Source organism: Magallana gigas, chromosome 10 (assembly GCF_963853765.1).
Source record: "Magallana gigas chromosome 10, xbMagGiga1.1, whole genome shotgun sequence".
NCBI lineage: Eukaryota > Metazoa > Mollusca > Bivalvia > Ostreida > Ostreidae > Magallana > Magallana gigas.
In genome coordinates, this window is record NC_088862.1 from 32,542,444 (window position 1) to 32,558,296 (window position 15,853).

At 30.6% G+C, this 15,853-nt stretch overlaps 1 protein-coding gene and 1 non-coding gene across 2 annotated transcripts; both read right to left on the reverse strand.

Annotated features, from left to right (window-relative positions):
- Positions 1-4,270: 4,270 nt before the first annotated feature.
- Positions 4,271-6,023, reverse strand: LOC109619356 (uncharacterized). The gene is made up of 4 exons (XR_010709890.1): positions 5,911-6,023; positions 5,643-5,702; positions 5,292-5,375; positions 4,271-4,490 (listed from the first exon to the last, which is right to left on the reverse strand). It is a non-coding gene; the product is annotated as an uncharacterized protein (transcript).
- Positions 6,024-12,072: 6,049 nt separating this feature from the next.
- LOC105333028 (multiple epidermal growth factor-like domains protein 6) lies at positions 12,073-15,207 on the reverse strand. The gene is made up of 5 exons (XM_066073718.1): positions 15,051-15,207; positions 14,911-14,975; positions 14,656-14,793; positions 14,016-14,099; positions 12,073-13,156 (listed from the first exon to the last, which is right to left on the reverse strand). Exons 1-5 carry the CDS (start codon positions 15,143-15,145, stop codon positions 13,110-13,112), a joined length of 429 nt encoding a protein of 142 aa, XP_065929790.1. The 5' UTR covers positions 15,146-15,207; the 3' UTR covers positions 12,073-13,109.
- Positions 15,208-15,853: the final 646 nt, after the last annotated feature.

Below are 15,853 nucleotides of genomic sequence, written 5' to 3' on the forward strand. Positions count from 1 at the left end.
GAAAAAGTTTTCCGGTCAATTTTTTCTTTGATACGTCGATCAATAGAAAAATTATTATCTTCATTTCTTATCATTTAATAAAACATTTTCAAATAAAAAAATGTGATGTGTCATTGATAAAAAATGTAAATAATGTAAATGAAGCGGCGCGTATGAATACAAAACAACAACAGCAACAATATTCAAAATGGATTCGCCTTCAGCTGATGCAGAGCTACTGGGCTGAATTTAATGGATTAAACACAAATAGTGAGTTAAAATCTGAACCGGCTGAATTTAAAACGAAAGGAAAATACATGCGATAGCTTGTGATATCATTCACTGTGCAGAAAAACTCGTATTAAAACTAGTTTTCATGTGAGATCGCTGGAATATGCAACTGGACATAACCATCCAAGGAAAAGCGATCGTGGACGAAAATAGCTGATATGTCGACAAAGAATAGCATGTATAAGCGCTTTTGTAAACTTTGTGGTAACTAGATAGCCAGTGATGTACCTAAATGGTATGCAATGTGTGACCTACAGAAGGTGTAATCGCAAAGGGTGGGTCTAATAATGATAAATCAAACATCTTCGATGGTAGATTAGATTTGTAACAATATATTCAGTTTGTTTCATTTTTCTAAACCTTTACACAACTGTAATTTTTAAATAAATGCACTTTGTTAAACTGTACCGTTAATGTTGTTCATGATTAGGGTAAGCGTGGCATTTAAATCAATAGGTAGCCTAATAGGATATTTATTTCCGTAAAATAGGATCGGAGTTTTGTGTTAATTTTCAGAACGGCATTGCTTTTGTTTTTTAAGTGACTGTGGTACCAGTGATGGTAATGGTGACGATGACGGTAATGGTGACGATGACGGTAATGGAAGTGGTGATAGTAGAGATGGAAATAATGATAGTAATGGAGGCAATAGTAATCTTAAACGCTCCACACTCAATGGTCTTCTCAGCCGAAGTAGTGAGACTTCCAAAGGTGGTGGATGTTACGGTACTTATATGTCCACCAGTACGTGTTTGCCAGACGGCTACAGGACGTTCCCGGTCTGGATCTACTGCGATTACTGTGGCTTAAAGCTGATCAATTTGGAGTTGCCACAGTGCTGTTCATGCAAACGGTACAATAAATGTTACGATGTGAAAACTTTAGGTAATGCCTAATAAACTGCAATTAAAAATCTCCGAAAACATAATGGCTTATTGTCTATCATTATATCAAAGTAACAATGAAGCATGTTTTTTTTTGGTTTCAACTTGCTGAATGTGGAGTTGCCACAGTGTTGTTCATGTAAATGGTAAAAAGAATGTAAAATACAACAGAATTAAACATTGTCTCGGTAATCAATGTTTAAGGCAGAACAACTCTTACATATAAATGTATAATGTATCAGTATACGTTTGCATTTGCTTGTTTATGTATAAAGTCAAAATCATATTGTATGTAAATGTTCTTTATTTACTGTCCATTTGGATGATAATGAAATTATTGTCATTCGAGGCAGCAACGTTTTAACGAGGCGAATTCAAGGAGATAGTCGCCGTTGGGGCAGACAAAAATTCTTGCTATTGTATAAAAAGTAAGTAAAGACATTTTATCATACCAAAGAATGCCTTTTTTGTCGACAATGCTGAGTTTGTTGATTGTTAAAATATTCAAATTATTGAACTTTTAATTTGATTTAAATAACACCAAAGATGTTTCGATATTTCAAAAAGAGGAAAATCAAATGCTGCCGATGAAAATTTTCAATGACTTTTAACGAAAGGGAAATAGTACGGTTACCGTAACTGTTTCACTGGCAATGAAATGGCATCTATATTTTTCGTTTCTTTACATTGGTAAAATAAAATCAAATAGAAGCATGCTATGTTTGTAAGATCAATTCAAAATTCATGTGATCTTCCTCATTATAAGGTGAGTCGATACCTAATGTGATAGTTTCATTAATTACCTTAGTCATCATCTGTACTACATGTTCAACGATTGAGTTTGCTATAATCGTCTTCAAATTGAGCAATTATATCCTTATTTGTAATCGTAGTTTCATTTATTACATATATATTTCTGTTTATTTAAATGTAGTTATTCGTATTTGGGTTAACAACCCCATCCTTTAAGTTGAAGATTGTGTAAATAGATTGTAAAAGAATGGATACTAATGTAAACAAAATATACCTGATCTATTAAAGTTCTATAATTAGAATGCTTGTACCCAGCTAATATTCTCACCAGAATAAGTTAAAAAACAAGTCTAGGTGTGCTTTAATTATAGATACTGAAGCTCAAGGTTCAATTGATATGAATTCAGAAGTATGAATAAAGAAAAATAAATCTAATTCAAACGCCTCCCCCTACTTGTAAAGTTGATGTATGCCATACAATGTTCATGGGAAAAATGATCTACAAACAATATGATCATGTAGAAAGTTATAAAAATTCGGAATATATATCAAATTTCCTACGCATAGTTCCCTTTTAGGGATTTGTTTTTATTCCTGTCAATACCTCCGAGTAAAATGAGCTAACTGTCATTGCATTTGATGTCCTTAAACTATTTTTATCATATTTCATAAGTTCACTAACTCTCAAATATCTTAATATCACCAGAATGTGACGAAAAGATATAATGACATGAAATCTGTTTGGTATTAAATTGATGATGACAGAAAATTAATCGAAATTAATCTTTGATCATATAATTGTTAAAGCCAACTTAATGATTTTATGAATATTGTACTACAAAATTCAAGGTAATCCACTTTGAAAAAGGAAATGTGACATAATGGCTTTCAATATGTTTGTCGTGACATCTGATATATTACTGGACTTGAAGTTTATGTGATTGTAGTACAGAAACGGCGTAACTTTGCAATAAATAGCTCTTATATGGTCCTTGATTATCTGGCTCCAAATCATGAAAGATCTCAAAATTCGGTATAAATACGATCACTAACCAAATGTTTATGAATCGTAAATTGTCACTAGAAAAAGACAAAGTAACAACAAGATAGGGACAAATGTATTCCGAATTTTGTTTGTTTATTATAATAAAAATAATATACTGGATTCACATTATGATTTAAGTCTAAGAAAGCTTCATCATCCCGGAACAAAAAGAAGAAGATATATAATCTTTATTTTCTCTTCTGTATTGTGATATATGTTTATTATGTTTCGAATATTAATTTCCTTCCATTGAATACATTTTTAAAAAGTAAAATAATAACATTTTATTGTTTATCTACTTTGGCTTACAAAAAAAAGAACAAATCATGAGTTTACATCAGACATATAGTGAAGTTTGAATTATGTAAAGTGTAAAGTGTTTAGTAATTCAAAGACCATCGACAAATGTTTCCCCAATACGGAAAGTATAAGGAAAAATAGATTTTTTTTTTTTAGAAAACTTTATTGTTTATCTACTTTGGCTTACAAAAAAAAAGAACAAAACATGATTTTACATCAGACATATAGTAAAGTTTGAATTATGTAAAGTGTTTAGTAATTCAAAGACCATCGACAAATGTTTCCCCAATAAGGAAAGTATTAGGAAAAATAGATTTTTGAAAATTGCATAATCGCAATCCATCAAAACAAATATATTGCAATGCATAACCAAACATAATAAAACAACCAAACAAAATGAGTAATCAAATCCGTAAAGCAGCATTGACATCTCTTACAGATTGTATGTAAATAACGTATCAAGGAATTCGCATATTCAATGTCGTAACTGAGATTAGCGTGCACTTGAATTTATATTTTGTTTAGTTGTTTGTTTTTTTAAATACATCTACCTGAAATTAGCGTTCAGTGACTTGAATTCGTGGCTGTTGAATTGTTTATAAAATTAGTAGTTACCAAATTGCATTGATTTGATTCTTATCAAATTCTTATCACCAGCTTACATCCAATAGTCCATTTTTTGTAATATATACATAAATAAGGGTGTTATGTGGACAATGTTTCGTTTCCTCTATTACAAATTCTTCTTCTTCTTCAATACTCTTATTAATTTGAGATAAGAAGAAACGTTTAGTGTTTCTGGCCATACAAAGTAACTTATTTGATAATGTGCAAAACATTATTCAATCTTTATGGATTGTTCATTTATGGATTTTATTAAGGTGATCAATAATGTTTTCAAGTTATTTGTTTCTAATTTGGTAACATATGGAAATTCGTATGTGCATGTTACAAATTAATGTGTGATTCATTGCCTGAAAATAAGAAAAATTTAACTAAAAAAAATCTACGACATTTTCAAAACATAAAGTTGAACGCTCTGAATTAAAATCAAAGCACATAATCACAGTTTAAAATTGAAGTTATGTTTTTTTAAACACTTGTCGTGGACTCCTTGTGACTTTTTGACACACGTTGCTGTTTCTCCAACAAACACGTACACAAAATCAGTACCATTAGGATCACGGATACCATTACCAATACGATTATACCAATCATAGCCGGTTCTATATGTAATTCTAAAAATAGATTTGATAAGATATCAATTGTGCAGATTTTTAATAAAAACAAGTCCTTGCTTTGAAGACACCGCTTGTATTTGAATTATACACACGATATTATTTTCAAGCAACAGTAAAAGTACATTCTTAAGAATGTTCATGATATAACTTAGAGGTGGCTGCCTTGAGTTTCCATTATGCCTTTTTTACATATTGTTTTTAAATAACATATATTTACACATTTTTAAAAATGCTCTGTAATTTTTCATGAAACTGAACAGAAAAGACAACGAAAAAAGAAATTAACAGGAATTTTTTAAAAACTATTTTACCGGTTATTTTTTGGTTGGCATACGTTGCTAAGTTTATCTATGGCGCTATAATTAAATAAAGCGTAATAAAAGTACCAGATCAGAATTAACATAAAAAAGGATATTTGTACGCAATTAGAATTTTACCTATAAAAATTAGTTTTACGCAAAATCTCAAATCGGCCTCCTTAATATAATTACTCATTTTCAACACCAAAAGAACATTGTCTAACATCCAAACGTCTCTTTAAAGTAGGATTTGTTTTAGCCTCTGATCAAAATTTGCGACACGTTTAGTGGAAGTTCGCTTAAAAACTAAAGCTTCAATTTTCAAAGTTTGACTTCTCTTGAGCATTTGTAGACTTGTAAGAAAATACTTTAAACTGATATAAGAGCTAGCTAACTAATCCATCAAATCTTCTAAAATCAAAAGGGGTGGTACTGTTTTTAGATAATTGAAATTTATGTTCTGAAGCAAATAAAGCTTGCTAGATATTATTTTAATTACCTTTTGGCTGAATGTCTTCTTCTGTTATTGAAGCAGTGGAAAAATCTTTTTCATAAAAGCTAGTAGTTGAATCATGGGAAAATTCTGTGGTACAAGATAACGTATTTTTTCAATGAAAACAATGCCGTTCTTTTTATCAAGGTAAGGCGTTTTATAAGTTATATTTAACACAAATTTTATTTATTATTCATCAAATTTATTCACTGTTAAAAAATCATGGTTTAAATATGAAAAATGACAGTAACTGTCAACCGTCTTAGAAATCCATAAAACGAATTACAGATTCAAATCTGATCAAACGCGATGGTCTAAAAGATACCATAACTAAAGAAATAAGTAAATGTTATTTACGATTGGTTGTGCTGGCCACACCAGTTAAACTTTCCGTTGTAACAGCTTTGTGGATAATTTCTTGTAAAAATATTAATTCTAAAGATAATGACATAGTCTAACGTATTACAAATTGTACATAAATTTTCATTTATCGTTTTTTTCAGTTATAGATATATTATGTTGCATAGATTTTAGAGGGCATAAAAATGGCATGTGGGCTTTCTTCTAGAAAATATAAATGAATATACAAAATATACAAAATTAGGTAATGAATTAGATGAAATACCTTCTGTGGATGATGTGCAGCCGAAAACATGGTGACATTTCTTGTTGCCTGTACAGTTACATTCTGACAGGCATTTTTTACCGTACCGATTTGAGGGACACTTCGTATTACAATCCTTTCCATAAAATCCGTTTTCACATGCTTATTAAAATGAAAAAGTAAGAAAAATTATATAGTAAAATTTAACTTATGAATCTGTATGAGATGCTGTCAACTAAATTTACAAACAAAAGAAAATAAACCTACGTTTACAGTCTCTCAGTTTTTCATTCCACTTGTAATCCGGACAACAGTAGGTAGTTCCATTAGAGCTACAAAAGGTAAAACTATACTAACGTAAAAAAGCAAAGAATTAGCTTCTACAATTTAGCCATTTAAATGCTGACTGACAAGTCTGCAAAGTTGACTGAATGACAAAGTTATACCTTTCAAATGACTAAATAATCCTTAGCATCGTTTTGTTTTTTAATGTAATCCAAACAACAGATGATATATTCTTTTGGGCTAAATAGATCAAAGTATTATTCGATTAAAAACAGTCTTATATTGCTAATTGAGGATAACTTTACTTACTAGTTACATATTTTTGTTGACATGTACTGACATATTTGAGTCAGATATATGCAGGCAATACACAGCTTCATTTTTTTGTTTAGTTTATTTCCAGAGCATTGGCAAAGACTTGTCAGGAAGGTTGAGACGCATAATTTATATTATTTGATGGGTTTATTTCCTTGTATCCTATGAGTGATGCAGTAAAGTAAAAATATGGTAACCACTTTGACCCAACAATCAAATCTAAATGTTGATAGATTTAACAAAAAAAATGTGAATGCAAAAAGCCACTGAATACCTGTTTTTCTTCGGTGTCACACAATCGAAATTGGAGAAAATCTGTAACAGTTTTAATTTTTCGATTTAAAATGTTTCTTATAGAAACTGATACAGGATATAATTTCTGCATATTCAATTTCAAAAGAGATCGCGAAAAAAGCGAAAATAAGTTTATCGCGAAAATGATCTGATATAATATATAAAGCTATGTAATGCGTAATTATACTACAAACCATACCTGTACTCGACAATAGTGTTCAGTAAAAGCATACTAAAAATAAAATATAATAGCAATCACGTAATGAGATGTAAAAGAAAAAACCATTATATGTTTCATTACCCTTTAAAAGCCTCAGTTAACATACAAGGTGCCAATTAGTAGGTAAAATATTGCCTTATACATGTAGCAACATTACATTTATTGATTAACAAATTTGCTGTTTAAAGGCAAAATATCTTATTCTATTAAAAATGTTTTAAAAAGTTCTTAGATTAAATAAAAGAAATTTTAGCTGTTAAATTTTAAAAAGAATTCTGAGCAGCTACACACTGACAGAAATTACCTTCCGGGCAAAACATGGACAGAAAAATGTTGTATTTTAAAAAAAATATTTTCGAACATAGGATTGACTCTATGATGTTTTTGTTAATTGCGAAATTAATCTAAAAACTGCATCGCAAACCTTCTGAAAGCCGAAGACTTTCATAAAAACGTTTGCGATGCGGTTTTTAAATTCATTTTTTGATGAGCAAAAAAGATATACTGTCAATGCTTATAATTTAATTTTAATACAAAAATAAAAATGATTTGGATGATACTTTTGTGTATTTTGTTTTTTAAACATTGATTGCTAAAGCAGGTATGTGCTATGGTCGTCCGAAACACTGCTGATTCCTGCACCGCCATTGCTCGCTGATGGCAAGTTGGAAAATGTTTTAACGATTGCGATTTTTTGTTACCTGTGCATTTTCTGGTAAAAATACTGATAGATCTTTCTTTTCTATGCCCGCTCATGAACATGGTATGACGGAGTTCTACCCTGCCCCGAAAAATGCGTCTGATGCGGTATGCTGTGTAGCTTTGTCTACATTTTGCAATCCTAAATATGTTGCACATATATTTTGAAAACTGGTATTTTTTCTTTTTTTTCTGAATACCAAATATCCTCGTTGATATTGTTAATCGCTTGTTTTGTGCAATGATTGAAGAAAGCATTTTAGCAGACGTTTATGTATATTTTATTCATTGTGCATTTGCCAAAAAGGAATAGAATGACTCTTCTTTGTTTATGGAGTTATCGGTCTTGACATTATGTAGATTAGATTTACGTTTAATTAGAAGATTTCAGATAATAAATAAAGCAAATTTCTCAATAATTTAAAATTATAAAATAATCATTATAAATACATGTAATTTGCTAAAATGTCATTTTTTTCAGTTTTTGACAACGATTAAAGAACTACTAAGGCTAATGCAAATATTATACACTACTCATTCATCTGTTTTGTTTTTGTGTGGGAAAGATTTTGATAGGCTTACATTCATCGGAAAATGAATGAAGATCTTGTCAAAAGTGAGAGATGGGAGGGGAAAGCGATGAAAGGAAGGGAAATTGAATTATTTATCTATATTTAGAACTTTTATCTAAAATAGGTTTGAAACTGGATGCCTCCAATACCGCCACAGAATTTGAAAAAGGCATTAAAGGCATTCTTGCAACATCCACAACCAAAGTTCTTTTGTTTTGTTTTTAAATATTATACTCATATACTCACAACTACTTAGTTTTCAAAGTGTAACCATTGCTAACAACTTTATAATGAATTAAAATTATGCACTGACATTACAACTTTGTAATATTAGAAACATAAATTCCTAATATTATGTGTAGTAACTTTTGGATTTTGTACCACCATTCATCTATACGATCTTCTGTTGATAAAAAATAAAATGTATGTTAGAATGTTATAATTAAGCATGCTGTCAATTACATATGATTTAAAGTTGTTTTTTTTTCAAAGTACCTTTTGACATAACTTTTTTTTGCAAGAACATATCTTACACCACCAATTAATCGCGATATCAATATCAAGCAATGTATTAGTGTTATTCTAGCTCGCGATGTGCACATAATGCGCTGCAATCAATTACAAGGCTCATTGGAATGACTTTCAAACAATATCAATGGTGCATGTGGTACAAAAAACAAAACAAAATTATTTACAAATGAACATATGCAAGGTCAAGTGAAGAAGGGTAATCTGAATAAATCGTGCTAATATACTTATAATGAATAGAACAACTTTTTTTGTTAATAAATCAGAATCTATGGCATTTATAGGACTCCCAAATTTATGTGGCAATATTTTTGAGCAGTTTTCATCATTGACCTCTCGTGAAAATACCTGAAATTTCATAAGATTGTGGTATTCGTCACCTAATGTGTTTTTATTACATAATGAACAAAATGCTAAGACATCTTTTTCTCTTCCTTTATCTTTAACCTTAAATTGATATTTTATGACTAGAGATTCTAAATGTCGAAATATGACTCTAAAACTGAGTGGAAGTGTCTAGAAATAAATTTCTTGTCAAAAGCTTTCCTCGATATTCTGTGATTTTAACATTTGGGTAAATTTTCTTTATTTTAGAACCAATCTTGTAAAAACTCATTTATCAGGGTTTCTTTCATTCAGATTTTAGCCAGTTAACGTTGATACAAGTAAAAAAACCTTTGATTTATCAAGACGAAAGAAAGACTCCATGAGTAAAGTATATCTTTCACATAATTCAAACATTGCTGCATAAACAAACCCTCAGGAAAGCATTGATAAAAAGAGCTATACATAACATACGTAAGTTTACAATCAAATGCCACTAAAGGTTTTGCCCAATGATTAATCATTCGTACTCTGATAAAGATTACGATTACCAATGAATATCACACAATTTCCCCACACCCCGTACCCCCACACTTCATAGCAGTACAATCAGAACTCATGAACTACAATGCCACAAATTGTGATATTACTATGGAAACATCGTAAGAAAAATAAGATACTAAATTGTCAAATCCGTGACTCCCGAAACAAAACAGGCATCACCGTTAAACATAGAAATACTTAGAGAAAATGTTTCAGTGAAATTACTATACCCGGATCCTTAGATAGTGTAGATTTTAAATTGTCAAAACCGTAAATCCCTGACAAATACCATGACCATTAAAAGGATTCAAAGTTAAACATACAAAGAAAAAGGAAAAAAATGCTTAATAATCTTCTTCTCAAGAACTACAATGATTAAATTTGTGAGATTACTTTGCAATCACCATCAAATAGTGTAGATTCTAAATTGCTCTGCGCACCAGATCAGTTAATACTGATAAACCAATAGGTGCTCAGGCGCGATATATTTTCTATCATTATTTTCATTTTTTTTTCTGTCCCCGTAATGTGATTTCTACTACGTAATTCCATTACTATATTCTATGAAATACGTTTCTATGTTGATATGTAATTTCGATGGAAAATATACGCTATGACTTTATATATTAGCATTCTATTCTACGTCGACTTTATGACCATTCAATTCACTTAACATGCCATTATACGGATAATTCAAATATGTACCCTATTTTTTTTTTTTTTAGCAAAAGCAGTTTAAGATGCAAATAAATAAGGAAAATTATTTTTTTATAAAAGATATAACAAAAATTGAGTAACGTGTGATGTGTCAATTAAGGAGGCACTAGCATCTTTGAAATATATAAATCGAACAAGAAAGCAAAAGATCATATTTACAATTATCAAAACTAATGTCAATAGGATCTAAAATGTATTTTGAAATTGTAAAATCAGAAAAATACAGCTAATTTGTCACAGCTTATAAACACCTGTCATCCTAAGAATTTGTAGCACATTAAGAAGGAAGCGTTTTGAAAATTATCATTTAACGAACATGAATATAGTGTTTTATAATTATCCTCTGATAAAACATCCAGGAACGAATTAAACATGTACGTCTAAAGTGCATACCGTTATTTCGTTGTTAACAAGAGGCCCATGGGCCTTATCGGTCACCTGAGTAACTGCAGAGTAGCTTTCGCAATGTATATCCATGTGCATAATCATTAAAGGACTAAAGAAAATATTTTTATTATTTCGGGATTGTTTGATACAATTAATTTTCTAAATTCTCGAACAAATATTTAAAAATTGTAGCATTACATAAAGTGCAATAATTGAACAAAGATAAAGTACAAAAAGTCAAAATTACACCTCCCTACCTATATAATCAAGAGAGCGTTGCTCTAACACCAGAGGGCCATGAACTTCAATTTTGGAAGGTGCATTATTCCTCATCATTAGAAGCCCATCCTAACGCTAGAAGCCCTGACCCTGGATCATGAACTTAACAATTTTCGAAGAGACATTTTCTTTTATCTTAACTATGTACTTAGTTCATGTACTTAATATCCAGGAACAGAGGAGAAGACGTCTAAAGTGCATACCGTTATTTCGTTGTTAACAAGAGGCCCATGGGCCTTATCGGTCACCTGAGTAACTGCAGAGTAGCTTTCGCAATGTATATCCATGTGCATAATCATTAAAGGACTAAAGAAAATATTTTTATTATTTCGGGATTGTTTGATACAATTAATTTTCTAAATTCTCGAACAAATATTTAAAAATTGTAGCATTACATAAAGTGCAATAATTGAACAAAGATAAAGTACAAAAAGTCAAAATTACACCTCCCTACCTATATAATCAAGAGAGCGTTGCTCTAACACCAGAGGGCCATGAACTTCAATTTTGGAAGGTGCATTATTCCTCATCATTAGAAGCCCATCCTAACGCTAGAAGCCCTGACCCTGGATCATGAACTTAACAATTTTCGAAGAGACATTTTCTTTTATCTTAACTATGTACTTAGTTCATGTACTTAATATCCAGGAACAGAGGAGAAGATTTAAAAAAATGTATTTGTACTATATAATAATTAGAGCCCCGCCGTAACACGAGAATCCTTGACCCAGGGGTTATGATATTCACAATTTTGAAGAGGCATTCATCCTCATCATTACTATGTACTTTGTTTATTCCTCATCATTAGAAGCCCATCCTAACGCTAGAAGCCCTGACCCTGGATCATGAACTTAACAATTTTCGAAGAGACATTTTCTTTTATCTTAACTATGTACTTAGTTCATGTACTTAATATCCAGGAACAGAGGAGAAGATTTAAAAAAATGTATTTGTACTATATAATAATTAGAGCCCCGCCGTAACACGAGAATCCTTGACCCAGGGGTTATGATATTCACAATTTTGAAGAGGCATTCATCCTCATCATTACTATGTACTTTGTTTATTGGCTTAATACTCAGGAACAGAGGATATTCTAAAAGAATAAATGCATTGTCACTCTATAATCATTAGAGTCCTACCCTTGATCCTCTTACCCTGGGCCGAAAATGTTACAATTTGGAGAGTTCAATGTTTATTACAATTATGCCAGCAGTTTGACTGCTTAATGTCCAGAAGTAAGGCATATATAGCTTTATTAACTTTGAAGGTTTAAGTCACACGGCATTTAACTCTCCTTTATCCATTGATGCTACATGTTAAATTTAGTTTAAATCGATTCAGTGATTCCAGAGAGGAAGTCCATCATGTTCAAAAGTGTATGACCGACGACCAACGAACGACAAATGTCGAGCGATAACGGAAAAAAACAGATAACAGTGACTCAGGTGACCTAAAAACATGTACATGAGGCTATCTATTTGTGAAAATGATTTCACTCAATTTTCTGAAATACTAATCATAAGTATATATAATAAAAAGAAACAAAATTAATCAAAGTACTGAAAGTACTGGTTGGCAGTTAGCTAGCATGTTTTCATGTTGTTCAAAATACATGCGTTAAGATTTTATTTTGGAGCTATTTAGAGTAGCAATACAAGTTTCGTCATTAAAGTTTAATCTTGAAGTTTTCATCGTGTTTCTGTGGTTAACCCAGTATAAGGCATATATTCTTACTGAAATACTACCCAACATTTTTGAACATATCTTGTATTGGAATACTTTTGATTTTGTATAAATGTTCTTAAAATTTATACAATGAGACGTCAAAGGAAAGCATTGTGTGTTATATTTGCTCAAGTAAACACTGAATTAAAACTTCAAAATTAAAAACAAAAAATCAATAAGTTGTGTTTTAAAAGCGATATTTCAATGGACACCGAGTCCTGGAGTTCTAATACAACAACTTGATGACGTGCGGAAGTTCCAACATTGACAGTACCAGGGTGCAAAAATCCAACATAGCTGAACCGACAGTACTCACTTCATTACTACATCTAGGCACTAATGTCATTTGTTTTCACTCCAGCTCCTTCTCGTGTGCCTGCAAGATATAAAAGCCAAAATAAAAAAAGTAAAATTCATAATATAAATGAATTAACAATATGAATAACGACATTTTTTTGCAATAAAAAAACTACATGTATTTCCATATTACATATTCCTCATCGGGCAGGATAAAAATTGGTGGTGTCTGGTAAATAAAGAGGTACTCTGATAGTAACTGCACTGAATTCGCAATTCTTCCAGCTTTAATCAAACCTCGATGGAGACAGTCCTTCCGTGGTGTTGTTTTTTCTTCTTAGTAAAGGCATTTGAACAAACAATTCTGAAATGTTTTTGTATAAATAACAAAACGACCGACTTTACACAATGGTAGAATATGCCCGTTTTTTGTTTAGTGAATCACGCTCGAATTTTGAAATTCAAAAGTGATGTCATCTTTATAAAAGGAAATGCATAAGCTGATTTTATTTATAACAAAACCTCGAAAATCCTAAAATTGTTGGATCGCATGAACTCTTTTTTCCATTTCAAGCATGAAGATACGCTAATCTGATAAGTATCTGAATTGTCTCTCCATGTGATCAAGCTTGCATTAGCTCACTCTGTTTAAGAATTAGTTTTTTTTTATCAGATACATGTCGGTTAACGCCGGCTGGAGGTTTAACATTTTATTCTTCTTTGGAAATATTCATGAATTCTATGTTCAATGCTGAAATATATTAGTAAAAATAAAGCAACTTGCTTGTGCCCCTTTAAACTAAGATGGCACACATATTTGTTATCATTCATTTGAATAGTTTGAAACATAATCGAAGTAGAAATTGTATATTTTATTGTTATTCTCTTAAAAGTAACATACACTTTAGTATCTTAAATGAATAATAACATTAAGGTACCTTTTATCTTTTGTTTCTCTTGAGTCGAAAAAGCTATCGAAGGTTTCCATTCAGAGAATTTTGATGTTGAATCATTTCGAATATCTGTTTCAGAGGAAAAATTTAAGAAATTAGGTTTTATATACTGATTTATCAGAATTTTTTTTTTGGTACAACTCGAAATTACATCATAAAGCATAAGAATAATAAGCTTTCTATTTTTTGATATAGGTATTGCATTTATCTTTTTATCTTTATTTCTAAATGCAATGGTTATTTGTATTTGTTGTTTATCAATAAGGAAACAAAAACGTTGAATTGATACAAACGTAAATATATTACAAAGATTAAACTACAACACAGTTTTAAATGTCAAAAATGAAATATAAATCAAAACAAATATCTTTTTTTGAATAAACTCTTGAAACTGCTTCAATTGAAGTACTTCAAATAGGTTATAGCCGAAACGTGCTTATTAGATAACATTTTAAATTTCATTCATGTCAAAATAATGATTTTTCTATGATTTGCATGTATTTATATAACATGTTTTCCGAATGAAAACAAAATTACCAAAATATAGCGCGTATTTACATGATATATAAAAGATGGTTATCGTGATTAGATATTAGTGAACTGGAAATAATAAGAAGAAACATACCTTGTTGATAAAGTTCACAGCCATAAACATGGTGGCAGCTAATTTCAGTACAATTGCATTTTGACTTACAGTTGTGACCGTAGTATGGAGGAGGACACTCATCTTCACAGTTTAATCCATAATATCCAATGTCACAGGCTGAGGAAAAATAAATAGAGTAATAAACAGAGTATTATTCATCCGGAGAGAAAAGATTCGCTTTAAACAAAAATATTTTAATCTTTTCATGTAAATATCACGTATATGTTTACTTACCGGTACAGTTTTTAAGTATCTCGTCCAATTTGTATCCTGGACAACAATAGGATTCATTTGTGCTACTGTAAAGTTATGGATTTGTTATAAGCATATCAAACGTTACACTTATAAACTAATACTTAAGAAATCTCACTTACCGGTCACCACAGATTTTTGCCAATATCTTGTGCTGACATATCTGATTCAATAATATCAATCCAAAGCAAACGCGCACTATTTTCACCATTTTCATCTGAATCCGAATATTTCTTGAAACTAAAAATGTTGGTAAAGTTGTAAAAATTGCTGAATTTATAAGCGTTGCAATTAAGATAAATTATATTTCCCTCTTCCTTGTTGGTGAACTGAAATAATTTTTTCCTTACATTACAAAACATTTCGTAAATTAGAAATGGCATCACTGGCATCACTATCAGAAATATTGGTAGGACTTTGTTTTTAATATATATATATATATATATATATATATATATATATATATATATATATATATATATATATATATATATATATATATATATATAGAGAGAGAGAGAGAGAGAGAGAGAGAGAGAGAGAGAGAGAGAGAGAGAGAGAGAGAGATAGCACTCAATAGAATCAACTACACTAGGCATCTTTAAAGTGGCGGATCTAATTCATAGATACTAAGCCAGTAAACTGAATATATAAAGCACTAAAACTGGCTAACGACACGAACAATAGAAATTGTCAAATTTTCGGGACAACCAGTTCCTTCTTAAGGACCAAAAAATAAATAAATAAAGACTTAAAAGACCTTTTCTCACGTAAATGAAACGTGAGAGTCATTCAAGGAGTGATAAGAAGATACAGAGCTTAAAACTATTTGTCATGTAAACAAGGCTCGTGTCCTTTTATTGTTTACATTGGTTCAATATACCAGTTAAAAATATCTTTTAAGCTGATTTGTCTATCTTTTGAT

Excerpts from the sequence above, each read along its gene's own strand:
- LOC105333028 (XM_066073718.1), bottom strand. The coding sequence starts at position 15,145 with ATGAAAATGGTGAAAATAGTGCGCGTTTGCTTTGGATTGATATTATTG. Across the intron at positions 14,794-14,910 it reads GATACTTAAAAACTGTACCG|CCTGTGACATTGGATATTAT; the intron begins GTAAGTAAACAT and ends ATTTTTCCTCAG. Across the intron at positions 14,100-14,655 it reads CTGTGAACTTTATCAACAAG|ATATTCGAAATGATTCAACA; the intron begins GTATGTTTCTTC and ends CCTCTGAAACAG.